Here is an 18,299-nt window from a genome sequence, read left to right as displayed (position 1 = left end):
TTGAACTCCTACCCATCCAGTCCCAGCTTGTTTTCATTGAGGGCCTCAATTCTTATGTTTTGCAAGAGAGTAAGAACAAACCTTTCAGCATTCTATTTCCTATACTCCTTAAAATTCAATCATATTCACACATAAAAAAACTTTCTGTAACTTACCAGCAAATGTATACAGCTGGCAGCTATGCTTGTGGTCTTTGGAGATACGACAAATGCTTTTAGTCATTTTAAGTATAAAATCACACGGTCAAACCAACAGCAGTTTGAGGTGAAACTAAATATTTATTTCAAGGTAGATATCATAAAGTGGATACAAATCACTTACCAAATATCTTGAACCAAGAATTAGAAAAGCAAGAATAAAAGTAATTGTTACAGGACTGGGCGCGCGGTGGCTCATGCCTGTAATTCGAGCACTCTGGGAGGCCGGAGCTGGTGGTGGATTGCCTGAGCTCGCAGGTTCGAGACCAGCCTGAGCCAGAGATCCGTCTCTAAAAATAGCTGGGCGTTGTGGCAGGTGCCTGTAGTCCCAGCTACTCGGGAGGCTGAGGCAAGAGAATGGCTTGAACCCAAGAGTTTGAGGTTCCTGTGAGTTGTGACGCCACAACACTCTACTAAGGGTTTTTGAGACTCTGTCTCAAAAAAAAAAAAAAGTTATAGTTAAAGGGAGAGAGCCTCTGACATCTCCCAAAAAATGAGTAACTAAAATTAAGAAAAGACAGGGAGGACAAAGATTACCAAACCCCGGTCTCTAATGAAGTTCCAGGACATCAGGCCCATTCGGCTTCTCTCTTTCGACAGAAGACGTCGTTTTAAAAAATAAGAGCCAACAAGCAAGATCCAAACGCGTCGGTACCCAAACCCTGCACCGCGAGCTCCGGTACGCAGAGGGGTCACCCCCAGCACGACGGGGACCCAAGGTCCGGCCGTAAAGTCCGCACAGAAGCCCACGTCCCGGAGCTGGCAGGGCAGCGCAGCGCCCTCGACCCTCCGCGCGCGGTGCGGGCCACGCCGGCTGCGGGGACCCCTCCCAGACGCCCTCGGCGCCGCAGCGGCCTCCTAACGCCGCCCCCGCCCTCCGCGCCTTCGGGGCGCGCCGCAGGCCCCGAGGCCCACGCCCGCCCGCAGCCGAGGCCCAGCCCCCGGCGCCGTTCGACCAGCGGCCCGCCTGCCGCGACTCCAGCCCGGCTCGGAGGCCCAGGCCGCCGCACTAGACGCCCGCTCCCGCCCCGCGCCCCTGCCGCCGCCCCCGCCCTACGGCCTCACCTTACAAACCAGTAGTGCGCAACGCGGAGGTCCAGGGTCCGAGCGCGGCCGCCGCCCGTCCGCTCGGTCTAGGACTCCAGCTCCGGCTCCGCCCCCTGTCCGCGGAGCACACCCGGCCCGCAGTCCCCGCCCGCCCGGCCTCTCCGCCCCCTCAACGCTCCGCTCTCTCCTCAGCCGCCTGAGCTGGGTGCGGCCTGCGGCCCGCAGCCCAACAACGCACCGCTCCATAGGCCTGGCGCGCGCAAAGGCTGAGCAACGGTTCCTGCGATTGGCTGCATCTCAGGGGGCGTGGTCTCCCGTGGGGGCGGGGCCTCCTGCCTTCCCGGCTGCGGGGCCTGCCTCGGGGGCGCCAGTGACCGCGACAGCAAGAGGGCGGAATATGATGGGCCTGCTGGGTCACAGTCCCGGCACGGCAGGTCGTGGCCATTTAGGCCTCGTCACTGGTGGAACCACTCAATACTCTTTGGCTGTGGCTGGTGGCGCTGCTGTCGAGGCGCCGGAATGAGCAGGAAGGCGTACCGAACGGCCGGTTCTGGGCCAGTTCTCGGTCAAAAAGGGCAGGCCAAACCGGGGCAAGAGCACACAGGTCTGCAGCCCAGAGGCCAAGCTTGCATTGCCCGCCTCGCCCACTCCTCGAGCAGACACTCCGACCCTGTGTGGGTTACAGGTCCCCTGGCGGAGTTTGGGGGCCGGGCTGGGTGGGGTAAGAATAGCCGGGCCTGTGGGGCCAGATAAGGCTCCAGACAGATGACTGCCTGGCACCTGGGGCCCGGCCTGCTGATGCTGGATGAAACAGCACCAACCAGACCCCCCAGGCATCAGCTTAAAACTACTTCTCTGATCCAAATCCTCTTCTCCCCCCTTTTAAGATCTTACAGGAAAGGAAACCGCAGCCATGGCGGGGAGCAGATGCCTCCCAGGTCTCCAAGCAAGTTCAAGTTAGGCCAAAGAATTCTGATTGCAGGAAGGAGAAATGGCTGGTTTTCCAGAGGTAGTTCAGAACACCAGAAGTTCTCTGTGTCCCAAACTCGCCCTGGTGTACTGACTCCTCCCCTGGGCAGGCTGAAGAGGAAACCCCTGCAGTGATGGTCTTGGACACCTGGTTCCTGGAAGCAGATGGCTGCTGTCCTCCAGGTGTACAGTGGCACATCCTACAGCCAGCCACACCCACTGACTCGCCTCTCATCCCCCTTCCTCCTGTAAGCCACAGGTCCCCAGACTGCACCCTGGGGGAGAGGGTCCAAACAAAGGGCCTTCCCCCAGGCACTGGCTGATGGGCCCAAGTACTGTCCTCAGTTTGAGTTTCCCCAACATAAAATGTAGTGAAAAGCACAACAATCATGGTGCCCCTCTACCGCCAGCTGAGTCTGTTCTCATTAAAAATCCAGCCTGTACTGCTGTGCTAGGAAGAGGGACCTGCTAGGATTCCCTGGCAAAAAGTAAAGGGTCCATTCAGGCCTGGGCCTGAGTTGGGATATTGCTTGGAGGGCTTGGACATCTAGGTTCCACTGACCCTACCCACCCTTGGCCTACTCAGGGCCCATTCTTCCTGCCACCACTGCAGGTGTCACTTCCTCCAAGAAGTCTTCCTGGAGCCTGCAGCTAGGTCCAGCTCCCCCTGCAAAACCAACTATCCTCACACTGGACTGTGAGCTCCAGCAAGCCAAGGGCACCAGTCCCTGGCACCAGTCCAGGCACACAGGAAATGCTCAATAACCCTTTATTAATTCAATGAATGAACCAATTGTGAACACAGGGTGTTAGCTCTGCAGCCCCGTTAGCCTGGGCCTGCCCTGGGAGTTTGAAGCATGGGCTCAGAGCCCAGACTGCCCAGGTTTAGGTTCTTATCTGCAACTCATTGTGCAAGTTGGTCAGCTGCCCATGCCCTGAAGACAGGACAGCCACCTGTAGGGTCCCTGTGAACTATTGCGGTCAGTACCTGAGCATCAGCATGGCTGCTCAGTGAAGCTGGTCCCCCTCCTTCCTAATCAAGCTTGGATACCCAGGCAGAGATCATCTCTGCTTTATTGGGAAGCAACAGCCCCAACTGGATCCTGCGTCTCAGCACTCCCACCCAGCATACCTGGTCCTCGGCCAGCCCCTGCCCCACCCAACTACCTCAGCCCAGGACATGGTAGGTGTGCCAGGGGAACCAGACTCTTGTCCTGAGAGCCCAGGTTGGGTCCTGAGTTCCTTGAGGGCAAGGCCGCGTGATGTAAAAGTCCACTGGCCCTCTGGAACCTGCAGCCTGGTCCAGCTGTGGGGACTCAGCCTGCTACATGAGTTCCAGTACATTCCATAGTGTCCATCGGAGAGGCCTTGGGGCAAGCCCTCACTCCTGCTCATCCTCCTATGCTGGCGCATTGCCGTCTGCATGGCCTGATGTCATAGCCCCCGTGACTGTCTCTGCCTGGCAGCCACATGGGGCAGGTGTCACCTGGGCCCGGTGTACCCATAGGGGCGCCGCAGCAGCAGGCTCTGGTGGCTGGGCAGCACATGGGTATGGTAGTGCTCCACCAGGCTGCCCACACTCACAAACAGGACCTCACCCTCCAGGTAGAATTTCGAGTCCTGTGGAGGCAGAGGGGGTGTAGGTCAGTGGAGCCAGGCCAGTCCACTGCACCTAGCCTTAGTCTCCCTACACTATTTCCCACCCTCGTTTGGAAAATGGATGTTCAGCAGTAATGGTGATACAGTCAGGCCTGCTTCTGGCTGCCCCATCCCACCCTCGTTTGCCTCCACACCATGCCTGTGCTCCCTATGTTCCCACCTCACAACCTCCCCACTGAGGGGCACACAGCCTGCACCCAGGGAACTATAGGCAAGGTCTATACATAAACCCAGGGTCTAAGGCTGACCCATCATCCTCTCCAGGGTCAGCTGAAGACAAAGCTAGGCAAGCAGAAAAGGAGAGGGAGGTAGGAACAAGTGAGGGAGAAGAAGGGGAAGGTAGGATTATGGCCCAGCTTCTACCTACACCCTATCAACCCTATGCTGCCAAGCCCCAGGGCCGGGTTCCCTGCCCCACCCTGAGCTCTCAGACCAGGCCCAGCCCTCTTACCTTCTCAAAGATGCGGTAGTTCCTCACTTTGTTGGAGGTCTCATCCCACACAACCAGAACCTACCGGGAGGGAAGGGAGAAGCCAATGGCTAACCTGAAAGGACAGACCACCAAGAAGGCCAACCCTGGGAGGGACAAAGGGAGGCAGCTGGCAGCACTGAGGCTGTGTCTATGCCCCTGGGGGCAAGGTGGTAGGGTCTCCAGGCCACCTACATGGCAACAGCAAGGACCACCCCTCACACCTAGGACTCCTTCTGCCCTCAGAGCCTCTGATGAGCCTTGAGTAACAGCAGCAAGTGCCTGGTCCCCTGGAAACATGTCTACTCCATGTGGGGAAGCGTGGCTCAGGGAGGTGACACACTTCACAGAGATACTACAGACCTCCCACCATTGCCAGTGTCCCCATGCCCCCCCACCACTGCATGGACCCCACCCCTACCGGAGAGTCCCAGACCCCAGCTCTTTCCTCCCTTCTTGTCCCCTGATGGGAAGTGACTGTCCTTGACAGGCAGGAGGACGGAATGCAGCTGACATGCCAAATAAGAAGCTGCATGTGGAAGTGATCTATGAACCAACGTCCCGGGCCCGCAGGTCGCCTGTTGTGAGAATAACAGGGAACCCACTATGACACAGCAGCTGCCAGCACATCCTCCTGGCTACCTACCTTCCCCGACTTGGTGGAGGAGTTCCGAATGCAGTAGAGTCCATCTGGCGGCTCTCCCCGGGGGCTCGTGGTTTTGAATAGCCTAAAACAAGCCAGTTGTGCTGAGCCTTCCTCAGCCAGCTATCACGGCCCCCATGCCCACTCCAAAGCCTTGGCCACACGGAGTGCCTCGGGAGCAGGACAGAGCTGACAGGTCCACCCTTGCCCAGTTTCCCTGCACTCAGGGCCATGTATTTGTGCCAGCAACTACCCAACACTGTAGTGAGTAAGGGGACACAGAAGCAGGAAGGTGGGGTGCAAAAGAGGACCCAGCCCTTCAAGGGCTCAGAGCTGACCTTTCCACTTCACAGGATTCCGTGGTGTTGATGAAGACTGAGCTAGGCAGTGGCACCTGTAAGAAGCTAACATGGTCAGTGTCAGGGTCCCAGTGACCCAGTCAAACCACCACTCCCAACAGCCACCCCTGCACCAGGATCCAGGGCTGCATGGTTTTCTGTGCCCCTCTGGTTTTCATTCTGGACTTCTTGCTTAGGATGGGCCACCCTGGCCTATGGCCCCCACCACCTGCCCACCCAGGCCAGGGGAACTGAGCTTGCCACCAGCCTTGCCTTCTCATAGTCTGAGTCCGAGTCCTCCTCACTCAGGTCAGCCTGTGAGGGTTGCCGGGGCTTTTCAAAGGAGAAGTTCCTGAAACTCTGCCCATCAGGGGGTGATCGCCTGGGTGGGAAGAGAGGAAGGTGAGACCACACACCGTCAGACACTGTCACCCTTCACGTATCCTACTCCAGGGTGTAGCCCTGCTACAGCCCCTGTGACTATCAAGGCTGGGACAACAGTGCTCTGAGTTCCTGAGCAGACTGCCCTGGGCTAGGAGGATGGGCCTGAGGCCTGGAAGTCCAAGTCAGGGGTCAGGGCTGCCCTGGATGCTGGCAAGGCCCGGTCCATGCTTGGGGGTCATCACACAGTAAACTAGTCCAATGGATGCTCTCTGAGGAAGAGGACCTCAGCCCAGGCTCTGCTGCTAACTGCCCTTGTCTTTGACTTTTGCCAAGTCACACCCCTCTCAGAACCGTGGGGTAAGGGGAGGAAGAATGTGAATGGGATAGACAGTGTGATCTGACCCCAACGGACACCCACAAGGAGAGCTCTGTGTGCCTCATGTGCATGGCCATGTGGGCCTCCTCAGCCAAATCTCCAGAGCATTGGGAGGATAACGGAGGCTGATATGTCACAAGGCCACATTGGGATGGACAGTAGCCTGTGGGTGAGGCCGGGCCCTGCATTGCACCTCCCTACACACATGGCCCCCGGCAGACATAGCTCTGTGGCTAGCAGATTCAGACCCCAGGCACAGGAAAATGATTAGCTCCCAACCATCTGTGCCTTTGGGGCCCCTTGTGAACTGGAATTGCCAGTGCAGCCAAGGCTTTCCCTGGCACGTCCCTGTAGGCAGCAGAGGTCTCAGAGCCTTAATGGTGGTCTTACTGGGGGGGAAGGATGCCACAGTCAAGGGCATTTAGGGAGCACCTGCCCAGGCCATGCCTTTTTTTTTTTGCAGTTTTTAGCCAGGGCTGGGTTTGAACCCGCCACCTCTGCCATATGGAGTTGGCACCCTACTCCTTTGAGCCACAGGCACCATCCGAGGCCATGCCTCTTTGAGCAAGGCATCCCTGTGGCTCCCAGAGCCTTCAACCTGACAAGCAAGACATCAAGCCCACCTCCTGTCCCAGATGCCTTTGACCACAGGCCATTGATGTGGACAACCATGGGGGTGGGGGATATACTTGTTTCCCTGCACTTCCCAGCAATAAAGCAGAAAGCATCTCAAGCCAGTCCTGACATGCTCCACGTCCCCAATCAGGGAGGCATGTAGGCCGAGTTGGTGGCTTGGAAGCAGGAATCACCTGGAGCCCCAGGAAGCACTAGCCCTGGCTCCTCTGTCAGGAGGGCTGGCAGAGGCACATGGGCACAGGGTGGCCCACAGCCTGAGGCCCTCACCTGACCCTAGAGCACCCTGGCACTGCCCAATGAGTTGCCTGGCCAATGGCTCCAGGCCCACTGCCTGAAGGCTATATATTTCTCCAGGGCAGGGTTGTATGCTACCTGCACCACTGGGGGAGGCTACCTGATCACTCTCCCAACCAGGTGAGCTGTTCCCTCAGGCAAGCTAGAGTGATCAGGAAATCTCCCTACTCTTGCACCTATAGGCTCAGAGTGCTGGGACAATGGGAGCCCCATAGCTGGGAGGCAGGGGCACAGCTACCGCACAGACTCACTGGAGATAGGGGAGGGGTGGCTTCTCAGGCCTGGGCAGGACTGAGGGCCGAGCTGTGGTCTCAGGCATGGTCAGCTTCAAAGCAGGAAGCCTGGGGGCCACCGGGGGCACAAAGAGTCCAGGCTTTGGCATGTCCCGTGGGGGGTCCTCTTCACTTGTCTTCAGGAACTTGGGCTTGTTGGCTGGCACAGGTGGGGGCTCAGATGTGGGTACCCCCCGGGGAGACAAGTGGAAACATTTGAGTTTGTCACAGTTCCTAGAGGTGGCAACAGCCATGGTGGCAGAACTGGAGGCAGAGTTAACCCCGTGGCCAGGGTTCCAGGGCTCCAGGCTGGGGCTGGCATTCTCTCGGATGCAAGGGGACTTCCGAAGGCCAGGAGTAGCAGGCACGCTGCCCAGCGGGGGGTCACTCATCCTTCGGGAGGTCACAGGCACCCTGAGTGCAGGTTCGGCCCGCCTCAGGCCCAGTGGGTCCCTCTTGGAGTCCTCAGAAGCCAGGCTGGCATCTGGGAGGCCATGCTTAGGGGGTGTAGGTGGCAGCAAGGGGCTAGGGCCCTTAGAGGTGAAGGAGTGGGCACGGGGCATGTCGGAGAATGCTGGCTTCCTTGGCACAGGCACTGGGGGTGGTGGGTAGGCTGGTGGGTGGATCAGGGCATCTGCAAACAAAGAGACCAATTTTGAAACCACCTGCTGGATGTTGGATCAACTCCACCTTCTGTCAGAGCCTGGCCAAGCAGGTGTGTGGACTGTCACAGCCCCCACGGCCTACCCACCCTGTCCCCAACACCTAGTACTCCCCACCCAGCCTTCCCTGGGTCCCAGACCACCCACACCCCCTGGCCCTCCCTTCCATCCTCCACACAACAGTCTGAGAAAGGTTCCTGAAACCTAGATGTCACATAAGAAGCCGTGGAGTTGCCAGCAGTGGAAGCGGAAAAGGCAGCAGAGTCAAGGGTGCCCAAGGGAGGAGATAGGCGGTCAGGAGGGAGGTGAAGGTCTTCACTTGTTCACAGCAAGTTTAAATTGCCATGAGACACCCAGGGGATGTCGCATGGACTGTCAGGGTTCAAATGTCCTGGCTGGACATGTGAGTCAGTCAGCAGCCCACAAATGACTTTAAAGGTCACTCAGAAAGTGTGGCAGAGGAGGCCTGAGCCCCAGGGTATCCCTGGTCCTTTGGCAGGCATCCCTCAAGGGATCAGCACAAGGGTGGAAGCAGCGAGAGCATGGGGTGCCTGGAGCAGGGCAGGTGAGGAGTAGGGTGGGTGCCAAGCCAGGGACCCCTCAAGTGCTACTCACAGGATCTGGGAGCAGGCAAGCCTTTGGGACCCTGGGTGAGAGATGTTTAGGGACAGATGGGAAGGAGGCCTGACTAGAGGGGTCTGGACAGAGGGTGATGGACAGTATCACAGGTAAGGCTAGAGCGTGGGTAGCACTCCCCAGGGCAGGGTGAGAGGTGGAGTCCAGGCAGGCCAGGGGCAGATGTGGCAGGCACTGGCAAGATGGAGGGTCTGCAAGGGAAGGAAACTGAGGCAAATGACCCACAAGTCCTGGGGGGTAAAGGGCTATTGGTGCTGGGGCCCCAGAAGGAGGTAGCAGCAAGAGAAGAGGGGCTGGACACAGGGCTTACAAGTGGGAGGGGACAGGCAGCAGAGAACAGGACATGGGTGGGGGCTAAGGTGGTCAGAGGCAGGTCAGTGATGACAGGAGGCTGAGGATCAGGGGCCAGGCAGGGGAGGAAGGGAAGACGGACTGGGGATCACCCCAGACATGGTGAAATGGACAAGATGAGAAGGCCGGAGATACAGGGGAGGGAGGGGACAGATGGGGACAGTGTCATACCTACATCACGTAGCCCTGCATTTTCCTATCACATGTGTATAACTTCCATGCTGCCACGGGCAGATGCCAGGGCCTCAAGGGCAGGTGGGCTACCCCTGTCTCCACAGAGAGGTCACAGACAAAGGACATGGCCTAGCCTGGGCACACCCACTCCTCAGCGCTCTTGCTCTCCACTCGCACCCCCAAGCCACCCTGGCTTCACTCACCAACACTTCCCATGCCTCCCCCTACCTGGGCGTTGGGGGAGCACGTGAGCAGAGCTGGCCAGTGCCTACCTGTTTTTGCATCCTCCTAATACCCAGGCTGCAGCAGGAAAACCAAGGCCACCCAAACCAGTGACCAGGTAGGCACCTCCCAGCAGGGGAGGGGCGGCCCACCTACCGAGAGCTCCCAGGTCTCCTGGATCCCCGCCCACTTACCCTCGGGCTTTGTGGGCTCCGGAGAGTCAGGCTCCAAGTAGGAGTCATCCTCATCATCATGTTCGTAGTCTGTGTCAGAGGAACAAAGGGAGAGATTCAAGGAGGCCCAGGCCCAGCTGCACACAGGGCAGGACAGTGGGGCCTCAGAACAGTGAGCCAGTCACAGGGCTGAGGGTCCAGGAGGCATGAGGCCAAGGACAAGGCCACCAGGATGTGAACCCAGAATCAAGCTCCCAGAGGCCAGAGCCTGGGGAAGCCATCATCACTCTGCCAAAGGGACTGAGCAAGAGCATAGGTGAACGAGCCTCCTCTCCCTGCCACAGCCCCGGGGGACTGGGCCTGTCACTCAGGAGCCAGCAAAGGAGCAGGAGAGGGGCAGCAGGCATGGAGAAAAGCCTCACCTTCGTTGTCTGTTGGGTACGGAGAGAGGCTGATGTCCACAGGTCGCTCAACTGCACCATAGAAGCTATCTGTGTCAGAGCTGGAGTCGCTGCAATGCAGGGGGCAGGCAGTGAGCACCAGGCCTGGGAGACCCCTGGACCTGCACACACACGGCTACTCTAACACACAGAGAGACAGACACAAAGACGCACATGGTCGTGTAAAAATGGAGACATGCACATATACACACACATACACACACACAGTGTGAGGACAGACTGGCGCCTCCTTCCCTCCTAGCTATAGTTCTGGCCACAAATGTGATCCTGGACTGGCCAGGGGCCTCAGAGTAGGACCCAGGTCGCCACCTGCTCCTGCCTGAAGGGGCTCAGTCAGCTCTGTGCTGGTGTCAGGACAATAGCTGGATGAGGGCCAGGAGCTCTGGGGCTCAGATGGGGACCTGCAGGCAGCCTTGGGTGTGCCCAGCCCTCTCTGAGCCTCAGGTTCCTCATCTATGAAAGGACAGAACAGTGTGTCCCGGTCCCAGGGGACAGTCAGCTCCAACCCAGGGAGCCCTCACCCATGAGGCCACTGAGACACAGAAAAACTGAGATGGAGACCTAGTGGGTTCTGGCTTCATCCCAGAGCGAGCCAGGTGGACAGAAGGGCCTAGGAAGCCAAAGCTCTGAGCTGCTGCGTATGCTGGGCCTCCTGGGTAGTGGAAGTAAAGACATTGGGACCCCCCCAAACAGGAACTACCAATCCCCATGACACAGAACAGATGTGCTGGAGAGGACAGATACGAACAGAGAGACGGTGCACACATGTCTCGCACACGCAGTCTTGCACATCTCACATGCATGTCTCACACATGTAGCACCACACACATCTCATACATGAGGTCCCACACACACATATCAGTCTCTCACACATGTATCAGTCTCACACACGTCTCATACATGAGGTCCCACATGCACATGTCACAGTCTAATACATGCGCGTCTCACAGTCTTACATGTCTCACACACGTCTCCACATGTAGTCTCACATGCACATACCACACAACATATTACATGCACGTCTCACACATGCAGCATGCCCGGCACCTCTAGAAAAATCTTTTGAGGGTGGATCTGGACCAAGCCCAGGAGCCCTAGGGACCACCCCAGCCACCATACCCCTGGGCCCACCTGGTGTCCAGGAGCAGCTCTTTCTTCTCATGGAAGTGGCCAATCTCCCTGCGCAGCATGGCCATCCAGCTCTGTGGGCGAGCAGGGCAGCAGTGGGCATGGTGCTACCAGGGCAGCCCCCTCATGCCTCCTCCCTTGCTGCCTGCATGCTCTGCAGGGACCAGTAAAGCTGGGGATGATAACCCTCTGGGTCCCACTCAGGCGGTGTGGCTCAATGTGGCCTGGCCCTTCTGGGGCTACAGCTCTCCCTCAGCCATCAGGGCCTCTGAGCACATTCTGGGTGGCAATGGCCCCAGGCCTTAGGTATGAGAATGGGGGCTAAGGACCAGCACTGCCCAGCTGCCCACACCCAGCTACATCCCCCATGCCCTCCCACCTTGCGCTCATCCTCAGAGGAGGCTGAGAAGAACCACGTGCGGTGCTTCTTGCTGATGTGGACGATCTTGAAGGGGAAAACATTGTTGGACGTCGTCTCCTCGGCTGCCCGCATCACCCTGAAGGCATAGAGCCACCAGTTACCACTTGATCCACAGCCACAGGGACGGCCTCATCCGGTCCCCTCTCTGGACAGCACCACACTCCAAGGGACATGGAAACAAGGACAGGCCTTGGGAGCCTGCACCCCCATGCTGCATCCTACCCAGAAGGCTCAAGCCCAGGCAGATAGGAGAGTATGGGTGCAGAGGGAGCAGACTGAGCAGACGGAGGAGAGCAGGGCTCTGAGAGGGGTTCCTGGGAGCAGCAGTGCGTAGGGAGATGAGGACACATCACCCTCAATGCCCACCAGTGCCTCTTGACGTGGACACTGCCCTCCCACCTCCAGCCCCACCTGGCCCCTGGCCTAGCTGTTGGGGGCCCTCCCAGGGGTCTGAGCCTCCTGTGCAGCACCAGCCCTGTACACATTTCAGAGATGACTGCACACATTTCAGAGATGACTGCACACAGATCAGAGATGATCTGCTCTGTGGCCTGCTCGTCCTTCTAGGATGTGGGGTTTGCATAGAGACCACCAAGTTTACCATGGGGACAATGCCACCTGCCAGGTACCCTGGCGTGCCCATCACAGGTCCAGCAGCTCTCACAAGCCAGACAATTACTTGGGGCACAGCTGCGTCTGCCAGTGGGCCTGCCCAGTGTCCCCAGTATAGCTGGCACATGCTGGAGGCTGGCTGACAGGGAATGTGTCTGGGGAAATGGAATGACCCGCCCAAGGAACCCCAGAGCTTTGATGGACCAGTGCCTGCCTGCCACCCACAGGGCTCTCAGGACTCCTCCCTGCTATATGCCACTGCCCTGGGCCAGCCTGGAGGCCTGGCACTGGGCTGGGTGATTTGGCAAGACTGCCCTACCAAGGCTGTGGCCAGGGTGCAAGCAGTTCCCAGAGTATCTGCAAAGGTGCCAGTCCCACCGCTAATACCATGTGCCCCTTGGTTCTTCACAGGCAGGAGAGGCTGGGCCCTGAAGTGTGCGTGAGAGGCAGACTAATGCTGCAGGGGGCAGGGCCCAGGGGCAAGCCCTAGAACCACAGCCCAGAAGCCAGCACTTAATTCTGCTCCATGGACCCCCACAGGCCCATCTGCACCCCCATGCTGCATCCCACCCAGAAGGCTCAGGCCCTGGCTCGCTCACCTGCCCCTTAGTCCAGAAGACCCTCAAAGGCAGGCTCATACCCCCACCGGATAGAGGGGGGCCCACAGCACATCTGAAGCAGGGAAGGTGCCCAGTCTGGGAGGGCCCTGGAGCCAAAGGGCAGGGCCAAGTTTAGAGCGGGGCTAGGTTGGCTGGGCTATTGCCTCCCTGGAAGGAGGCCATGGTGAGTGAAGGGACAGGGCAGAGAAAGAGGAGGGGTGCAGAAGTCACCAGTCTGTAGCTGAGTGGAGACTGAAGACCAGGCCCTCGGGACCTGTCCACAAAGCCACAGGAAGCCCCCTGCCCCACCCCCAGGTCCTTAGCAAAAGCCTGAGGGCAGAAAGTGAGGAGAGGGGTGAGGTCTCATGGAGGTTGGGCCAGTGGTGTGGCAGAGGTGGCACAGAGCCAAGAGGGGGGAACCAAGGCCATCTTGGAAAGCCTTGACTGTCCTTGGGTGGGAACGGGGGTGGGCCCAGCCAGAGCTGTCAGGTAGGCTGGCAAGATGGCTAGATGGCTGTGGGGCCAGGTCCGCAGGCTGACAGGCACTTACCGGTTATAGCCGCTCAGCGAGAAGGCGCCCTGCGGGGAGGCAGACGTGCTGCTCTTGAAGTAGTAGATGCATCGCTTGTGGATGATGACAAAGCGTAGGGGCCCTGTGCAAGGGAGGCAGGGCGGGGCTGAGCTGCCAGGGCCAGCAGGCAGATCCCACTCCAAGGATCCCCCCCAGAGGCCCTGGCAACTTACTGAGCCCTGCTGGATGGAAAAATAGGGCTGGGCTGGTTGCCCATCTATAGGAGTCCACTTTCTCTACAGGAGACAAGTTCAAGGTGTGCTGGCCAACCAGAATACACCCCAGGGAAGGCCTGGCTACCTTCACACTTGAGGGGATGTGCAGAGGAAGGACAGAGTCAGAGCCTGGGCCCAGGGATGCCACAGCTGCCTACTGAGTTCTATGGGGCACCAGGATATCCCTGGCAGAGGGCACGGCTGTTGGTCAGACCTGGTGCTCTTTGGCCATCAGTGTCTCCACACTTGGCATCTCCAGGGAACACCCTCTCTCTCCCAGCCTGCTGCCCTGGGGCCCAGAGCCTCGGTCTCACACAGCCTCAGAGACCCATGGCTGACCACCTAACTCACTGAACACTCACAGATGAGGCAAGGGCAGCACCAGGGGCCAGATCCAGCAGGCCACCTAAGGTGCCCTAGTCCTGGTGCAGGCTAAAGATCCTGTGGCCTTTAGCTGGCAGCACCTTGTGCCAAACCCCCATCCTATCTCATTGCCCATTTGTACCACTCTGGACCCTGCTAGTCCTGGGGGCTGGAGAGGCCAACCTCAAATCCCCTAAGAGGGGGAAAGAAGCCCCAGAGCCCTCCGCGTGAGGAAGAGGGGATCACTTGTTCACTTGCCTAAGGAGGCCCAGCAGAGAAGTAGGAAGGCAAGGAATATAGCCCCAGCTTTACCCCTACATCATCCCACTGTGTCCCCCACCACCCAAGGGACTTACATTTAAGCAGCTGCAGCTGGGTACCACCCTTCTTGTGCAGGTAGCCAGCCTTGGCCACACCCCCAGGCATGGTGAGCAGGTTCTGGGCACCAATGGCCTTCATGGGAACAGGCCAGTGCATCTCCTCAGCCGCCATAAAGCTGTGATAAAAGAGGAAGGGATATGGCTCAGCCAGAGGCAGGGGACAGGAAATGGCTTAGCTAGGATGCTTGGGGGGACCCTGCCAGAATTCAGGAGACAGCATGGAGGTAAGGCAACAAGGGATGAGGAAACCCCTTTTCTGAAGGCCTGAGGCTTCCAGGTGGGGCTTGGGAGAGGCCCACCTGGTCCACTCAGCCAGTCCCTGGTGCACGGAGCCACACACCTGACCTCCACGGAGCCCAAGGGCTACGTGCGTCCTTAATCATCAATGGTTCATTCAGCACATACCTACTGACCACAACGCCCTGTAGGGACTACCCTGAGCCCCAGGATCAGGTGAGCCTGCCCTGAACAGGAAGCAGGAAAGCAATAGCCAAGAGCCCCCGTCTCCTGGTCAAGCGACCTGGGTTCCCACCTGGCTTGACTCTGTGGACAATTCCCAGGCCTTGGCATCTGGAGGACAGGTGGACATGGCCCAGCTCATAGCACACTCTCCAGAGGCTGGGGTGACAATTTGGTGGGTGGGCTGGTATCCACCTCATTAGCCTGGGGCATCTTCACCTATCTGGCCTGAGCCCCAGCAGGGACCACACGCTCACAGTCACTTGTGACTGCCTCAGGCTTGACCCAGGCCCACAGGACTTAACATCCCAGGCCTTGGCATAGGGCCTTGCCCTCTACTCATGCTCAGCTGTTCCCCTCAAAATCCTCCAGGCCAGGGGTCCTCAAACTTTTTAAACAGGGGGCCAGTTCACTGTCCCTCAGATTGTTGGGAGGGTTGGACTGTGGGCCCCGGGACAAGTCAGCTGCTAAGCAGGACAGGCAGCAGCAGCAAAAACACCCGGCGGGCCAGATAAATGTCCTAGGCAGGCTGCATGTGGCCCGTGGGCTGTACTTTGAGGACACCTGCTCCAGGCTGTTCCACATTTCCACTTCTGCCTTGAGGGAGAGGCTGGGTTACAGAGATGACCTCTACTCCTTCCCAGGCAGAGGACCCTTACTCATCCTTCAAGACCCAGATGAAGAGTCCCCTCTTCTGTAAACACCCCCAAGTGCTCAGTTACAGTGTCCCCCACCTGTGGTCTTGCTGAGCAGTACCCCCACCCGGCCCTGTTCTGATAGAACGGGACAGGTGGGGTACCCTGGGCAAGTCCTGAAACCACCCTTACAAACTGGTGAAGGGGTACAAGGCAAAAACTAGAGTAAGGGCCTCAAAACTTTGTGAAGGAATAGGCTTAGCTAAAAATGATGGCATTAATTAGCCACTGTACCCCTGTCTGCTGATCTGGAGTCACATACTTGGTGCCATAAAGGTTTTCAACTTTGTCCACAAACAGCATCACCCTTTTGAAACTTAAGGCTAGTTGTTTTTTTGTTTTTATTTTTGAGACAGAGTCTCACTCCAGCACCCTGAGTTGAATGCTATGGTGTCATTGCAACCTCAAACTTCTGGTCTCAAGAGATCCTCCTGCTTCAGCCTCCCTCAGCTGGGACTCCAGTTGCCCACTACAACACCCAGCTAGTCTTTTCATTTTTAGTAAAGATGGGGTCTTGCTCTTGCTCAGGCTGGTCTCAAGCTCCTGAGCTCTGGCAATTCACTGGCCTCAGCTCCCAGAGTGCTAGGACTAAAGGGCTGTGTGCCACCACACACAGCCCTACTAAGGCTAGTTTTTGAGATATTTTCCAGGTCCTGCATTTGGATAGATGGATAGATTGGATAGATTGGCTCACCCACCCAGGCAGGGGGAGAGCCCAGACAATTAACAGACCCCCGAGTGCCTAACCCTCTGCCCATCAAACTGTCCTTAATGTTCAGGGAGGCGGATTTGAGAAATTCCTCCCACCTGCCCACTTAGCGCTATGCAGAATAAGCTCTGCTGTGAGCCCGGTCTTTGGGCATGGGCTTCCTCTGGGGCAGCCAGAAGAACCTGGGTGGGTGGCAACAGCCCACCCGGGGCCCCAGTGGAGTTGTTTGGAAGTGGGCAGGGAGCAGCTAGAGTCAGACCCGGAGGGCCAGTCCGTTTGTTAACTATCCCACTACAGCTCCAGCCTCAAGCACACATAAAGAAATACCGCTCTCTACTCTGAGCAAACGGGCATATTCCACCACAGGTCCAAGAAGTAAGTCACCGCCTGGGAGGACCCAGGCTGCCTTCTGCCCACCCCTACCTGCGTCAACCCCCAGCGGCCCATCTGCCTGAGCACAAAGCCATATCTCCCTGGAGGGAAGGAAAACCACGTCCCAGTGCGGGGTCCCCAACAATAGGCCTGGGCTTGGAACAAAGGCGCGGACACACCCCTGCGCCTGCCCTACCCGGCCCAGTCCGACAGAGCCCCGCGTAGGGGGAAGAGGGTGCCCGGTGCCCATGCCTAGCCGCAAGAGGTGCTGGCAGAGGGACAAGCCCTGTACCGGCCCGCAGCTCCCAGACCCGCCCGCCTTTGTTCCTGCAGGAAGCGCGAAGGCGCGCGAAGCGCTCCCAGGGCTCCTGGTCGGGTCCGGGGTCGCAGTCCGGCGGCTTACGACCCAGGTCTCCGCCCCGGGCCGGGGCCAGGGGTCTGGGCGGTACTTACGATGTCCACGCGGCAGACACCGCCGGCTTCCCAGAGGCTGCCCGCGCCCGCCTCCCCTGCGCGCACCGACACAGCCCTGCGCCGCCTCCTCCGGCCGCCGCCTCATCCCCTGCCCCCGGGTCCCGACGGCCCCAGCAGCGCGCCCGAGACCCGGAGCCCGCCATGCCCGCCTCGCCCCAAGCCCCAAGCTCCAAGCCCCGCGGCCGCCGGCTCCGCCCCTCGCGGGCGGAGGCGGGCAGGTAAGGACCCTGGGCCCGCCCCCCGTCGCGTCACTCAGCACCGAGCGCCCCTTCCGGGCCTCAGTGTCCCCAGCCGCAGCACGGTCTATCAGTACAACCCCAAATCAAGGTACAACCCTGAATCAAGGAGGGTCTTGGCATCACCCAAACACCTGAGTCCAGGTCCCAATGCCCCAAGGCACCCTGGGAAGGCTCCCTGGAGAAGTGGGTTTCCCTCCCTGAGCCTCTGGGGCTCATGGCATCCTGCCTCTGAGGACTGTTGTCCGGTGGAAGGGCTCTGGCTGGCCCAATGCTGGCGCCTCGGCTCTCCCGCAAATCCCCACTCCACCCTGCCTGTGTGACTCGTGGGCCTCCAACACCACATTCTCCAAGTAGCCAAGGGTCTGGTCCTTGCCAGCTTCCACCCGCTTGCCAATGCGCAGGCACCTCTCCCAAAAAAGTCCCCAAGGCTGACCAAAAGCTGGTGGAGGCTCTTGCTGGCCTCCAGGCACCTGCCTCCTCCATCTCCCACCTGCATACGGCTGCTACTGAGAGGAGCCACCCGGGCAGGGAGCAGCAAGAGACCCCCATGGTCCTTTAGGTGGTAGCGCTAACAATGCCCACCCAGCTGTCCGTACTGGGCACCTCAGGCCAGCTCTCTGGGCCTCTTCCAGCACTGAGCCTTCACGTCTCTTTGTGGCCTCTCCACACTGAGGCTCCATCCCACCTCTCCTCTGTGCCCTTGTTCCCACTGCACTTGCCATTCCCTCCCCTGCATCATACCCCACCCTCCAACTTCCAGCCACCCTGCCCGTCTTCCTATCCACCATTTCCCCTCCTCTGGTCCCCCTGCCTCCAGGGTCTCTCCTCCAGCACACCCCCAACATGCACCCCATTCCCATCACTGCTCTGCAAGGACCCTCCAGGACCATCTCATGCCTCTCTGGCCCTTCCTGATGCTGTGGATTCTTCTCACAGCCTCTCCTCCTGCCCTCCACCTTCTGTGCACCTTGCCAGCCAGACTTCATGGCTCCATTACCCAAATCCACCATGAACCCACATCCAGGCTGTAGTCCATGCTGTCCACAGCCTGCATCTGCAACTAAACTAACTCAGCCTTTAATGATTTTTTTTTTTTTTT

The 18,299-nt window shown here is 58.7% G+C and overlaps 2 protein-coding genes across 5 annotated transcripts in view; both read right to left on the bottom strand.

The window, feature by feature from the left end:
• ADD1 (adducin 1) overlaps window positions 1–1,350 on the bottom strand; it is a 56,490-nt gene extending 55,140 nt beyond the window's left edge. Inside the window, exon 1 of the mRNA XM_023507691.1 lies at window positions 1,263–1,350. The gene's annotated coding sequence lies outside the window, so the exon portion shown is untranslated. The remainder of the gene's footprint in view (window positions 1–1,262) is intronic.
• Window positions 1,351–2,968: 1,618 nt separating this feature from the next.
• The window catches only part of SH3BP2 (SH3 domain binding protein 2), a 38,659-nt gene continuing 23,328 nt past the window's right edge, over window positions 2,969–18,299 (bottom strand). For 2 of the 4 annotated variants that reach the window (XM_012812268.2, XM_023507693.1), the window contains 12 exons: window positions 14,229–14,368; window positions 13,274–13,376; window positions 11,471–11,588; window positions 11,095–11,165; window positions 9,925–10,013; window positions 9,524–9,592; window positions 7,264–7,918; window positions 5,596–5,704; window positions 5,323–5,378; window positions 4,988–5,069; window positions 4,324–4,383; window positions 3,696–3,833 (listed from right to left, as the gene is read on the bottom strand). In XM_012812268.2, the coding sequence (XP_012667722.1) occupies window positions 3,696–3,833; window positions 4,324–4,383; window positions 4,988–5,069; window positions 5,323–5,378; window positions 5,596–5,704; window positions 7,264–7,918; window positions 9,524–9,592; window positions 9,925–10,013; window positions 11,095–11,165; window positions 11,471–11,588; window positions 13,274–13,376; window positions 14,229–14,364 (1,686 nt within the window). In that variant the 5' untranslated portion in view covers window positions 14,365–14,368. Of the gene's footprint in view, window positions 3,834–4,323; window positions 4,384–4,987; window positions 5,070–5,322; window positions 5,379–5,595; window positions 5,705–7,263; window positions 7,919–9,523; window positions 9,593–9,924; window positions 10,014–11,094; window positions 11,166–11,470; window positions 11,589–13,273; window positions 13,377–14,228; window positions 14,369–16,940; window positions 18,276–18,299 lie in introns of those variants that run through there. The other 2 variants (XM_003801132.3, XM_003801131.3) reach the window with 2 other exon arrangements.

The sequence above is a fragment of the Otolemur garnettii genome, unplaced genomic scaffold, assembly GCF_000181295.1.
Source record: "Otolemur garnettii isolate 467f Iridium unplaced genomic scaffold, OtoGar3 scaffold00198, whole genome shotgun sequence".
In the NCBI taxonomy this organism is placed as follows: domain Eukaryota; kingdom Metazoa; phylum Chordata; class Mammalia; order Primates; family Galagidae; genus Otolemur; species Otolemur garnettii.
Note: the sequence above shows the minus strand (reverse complement) of the source record. Positions and strands in the feature narration are given on the sequence as shown.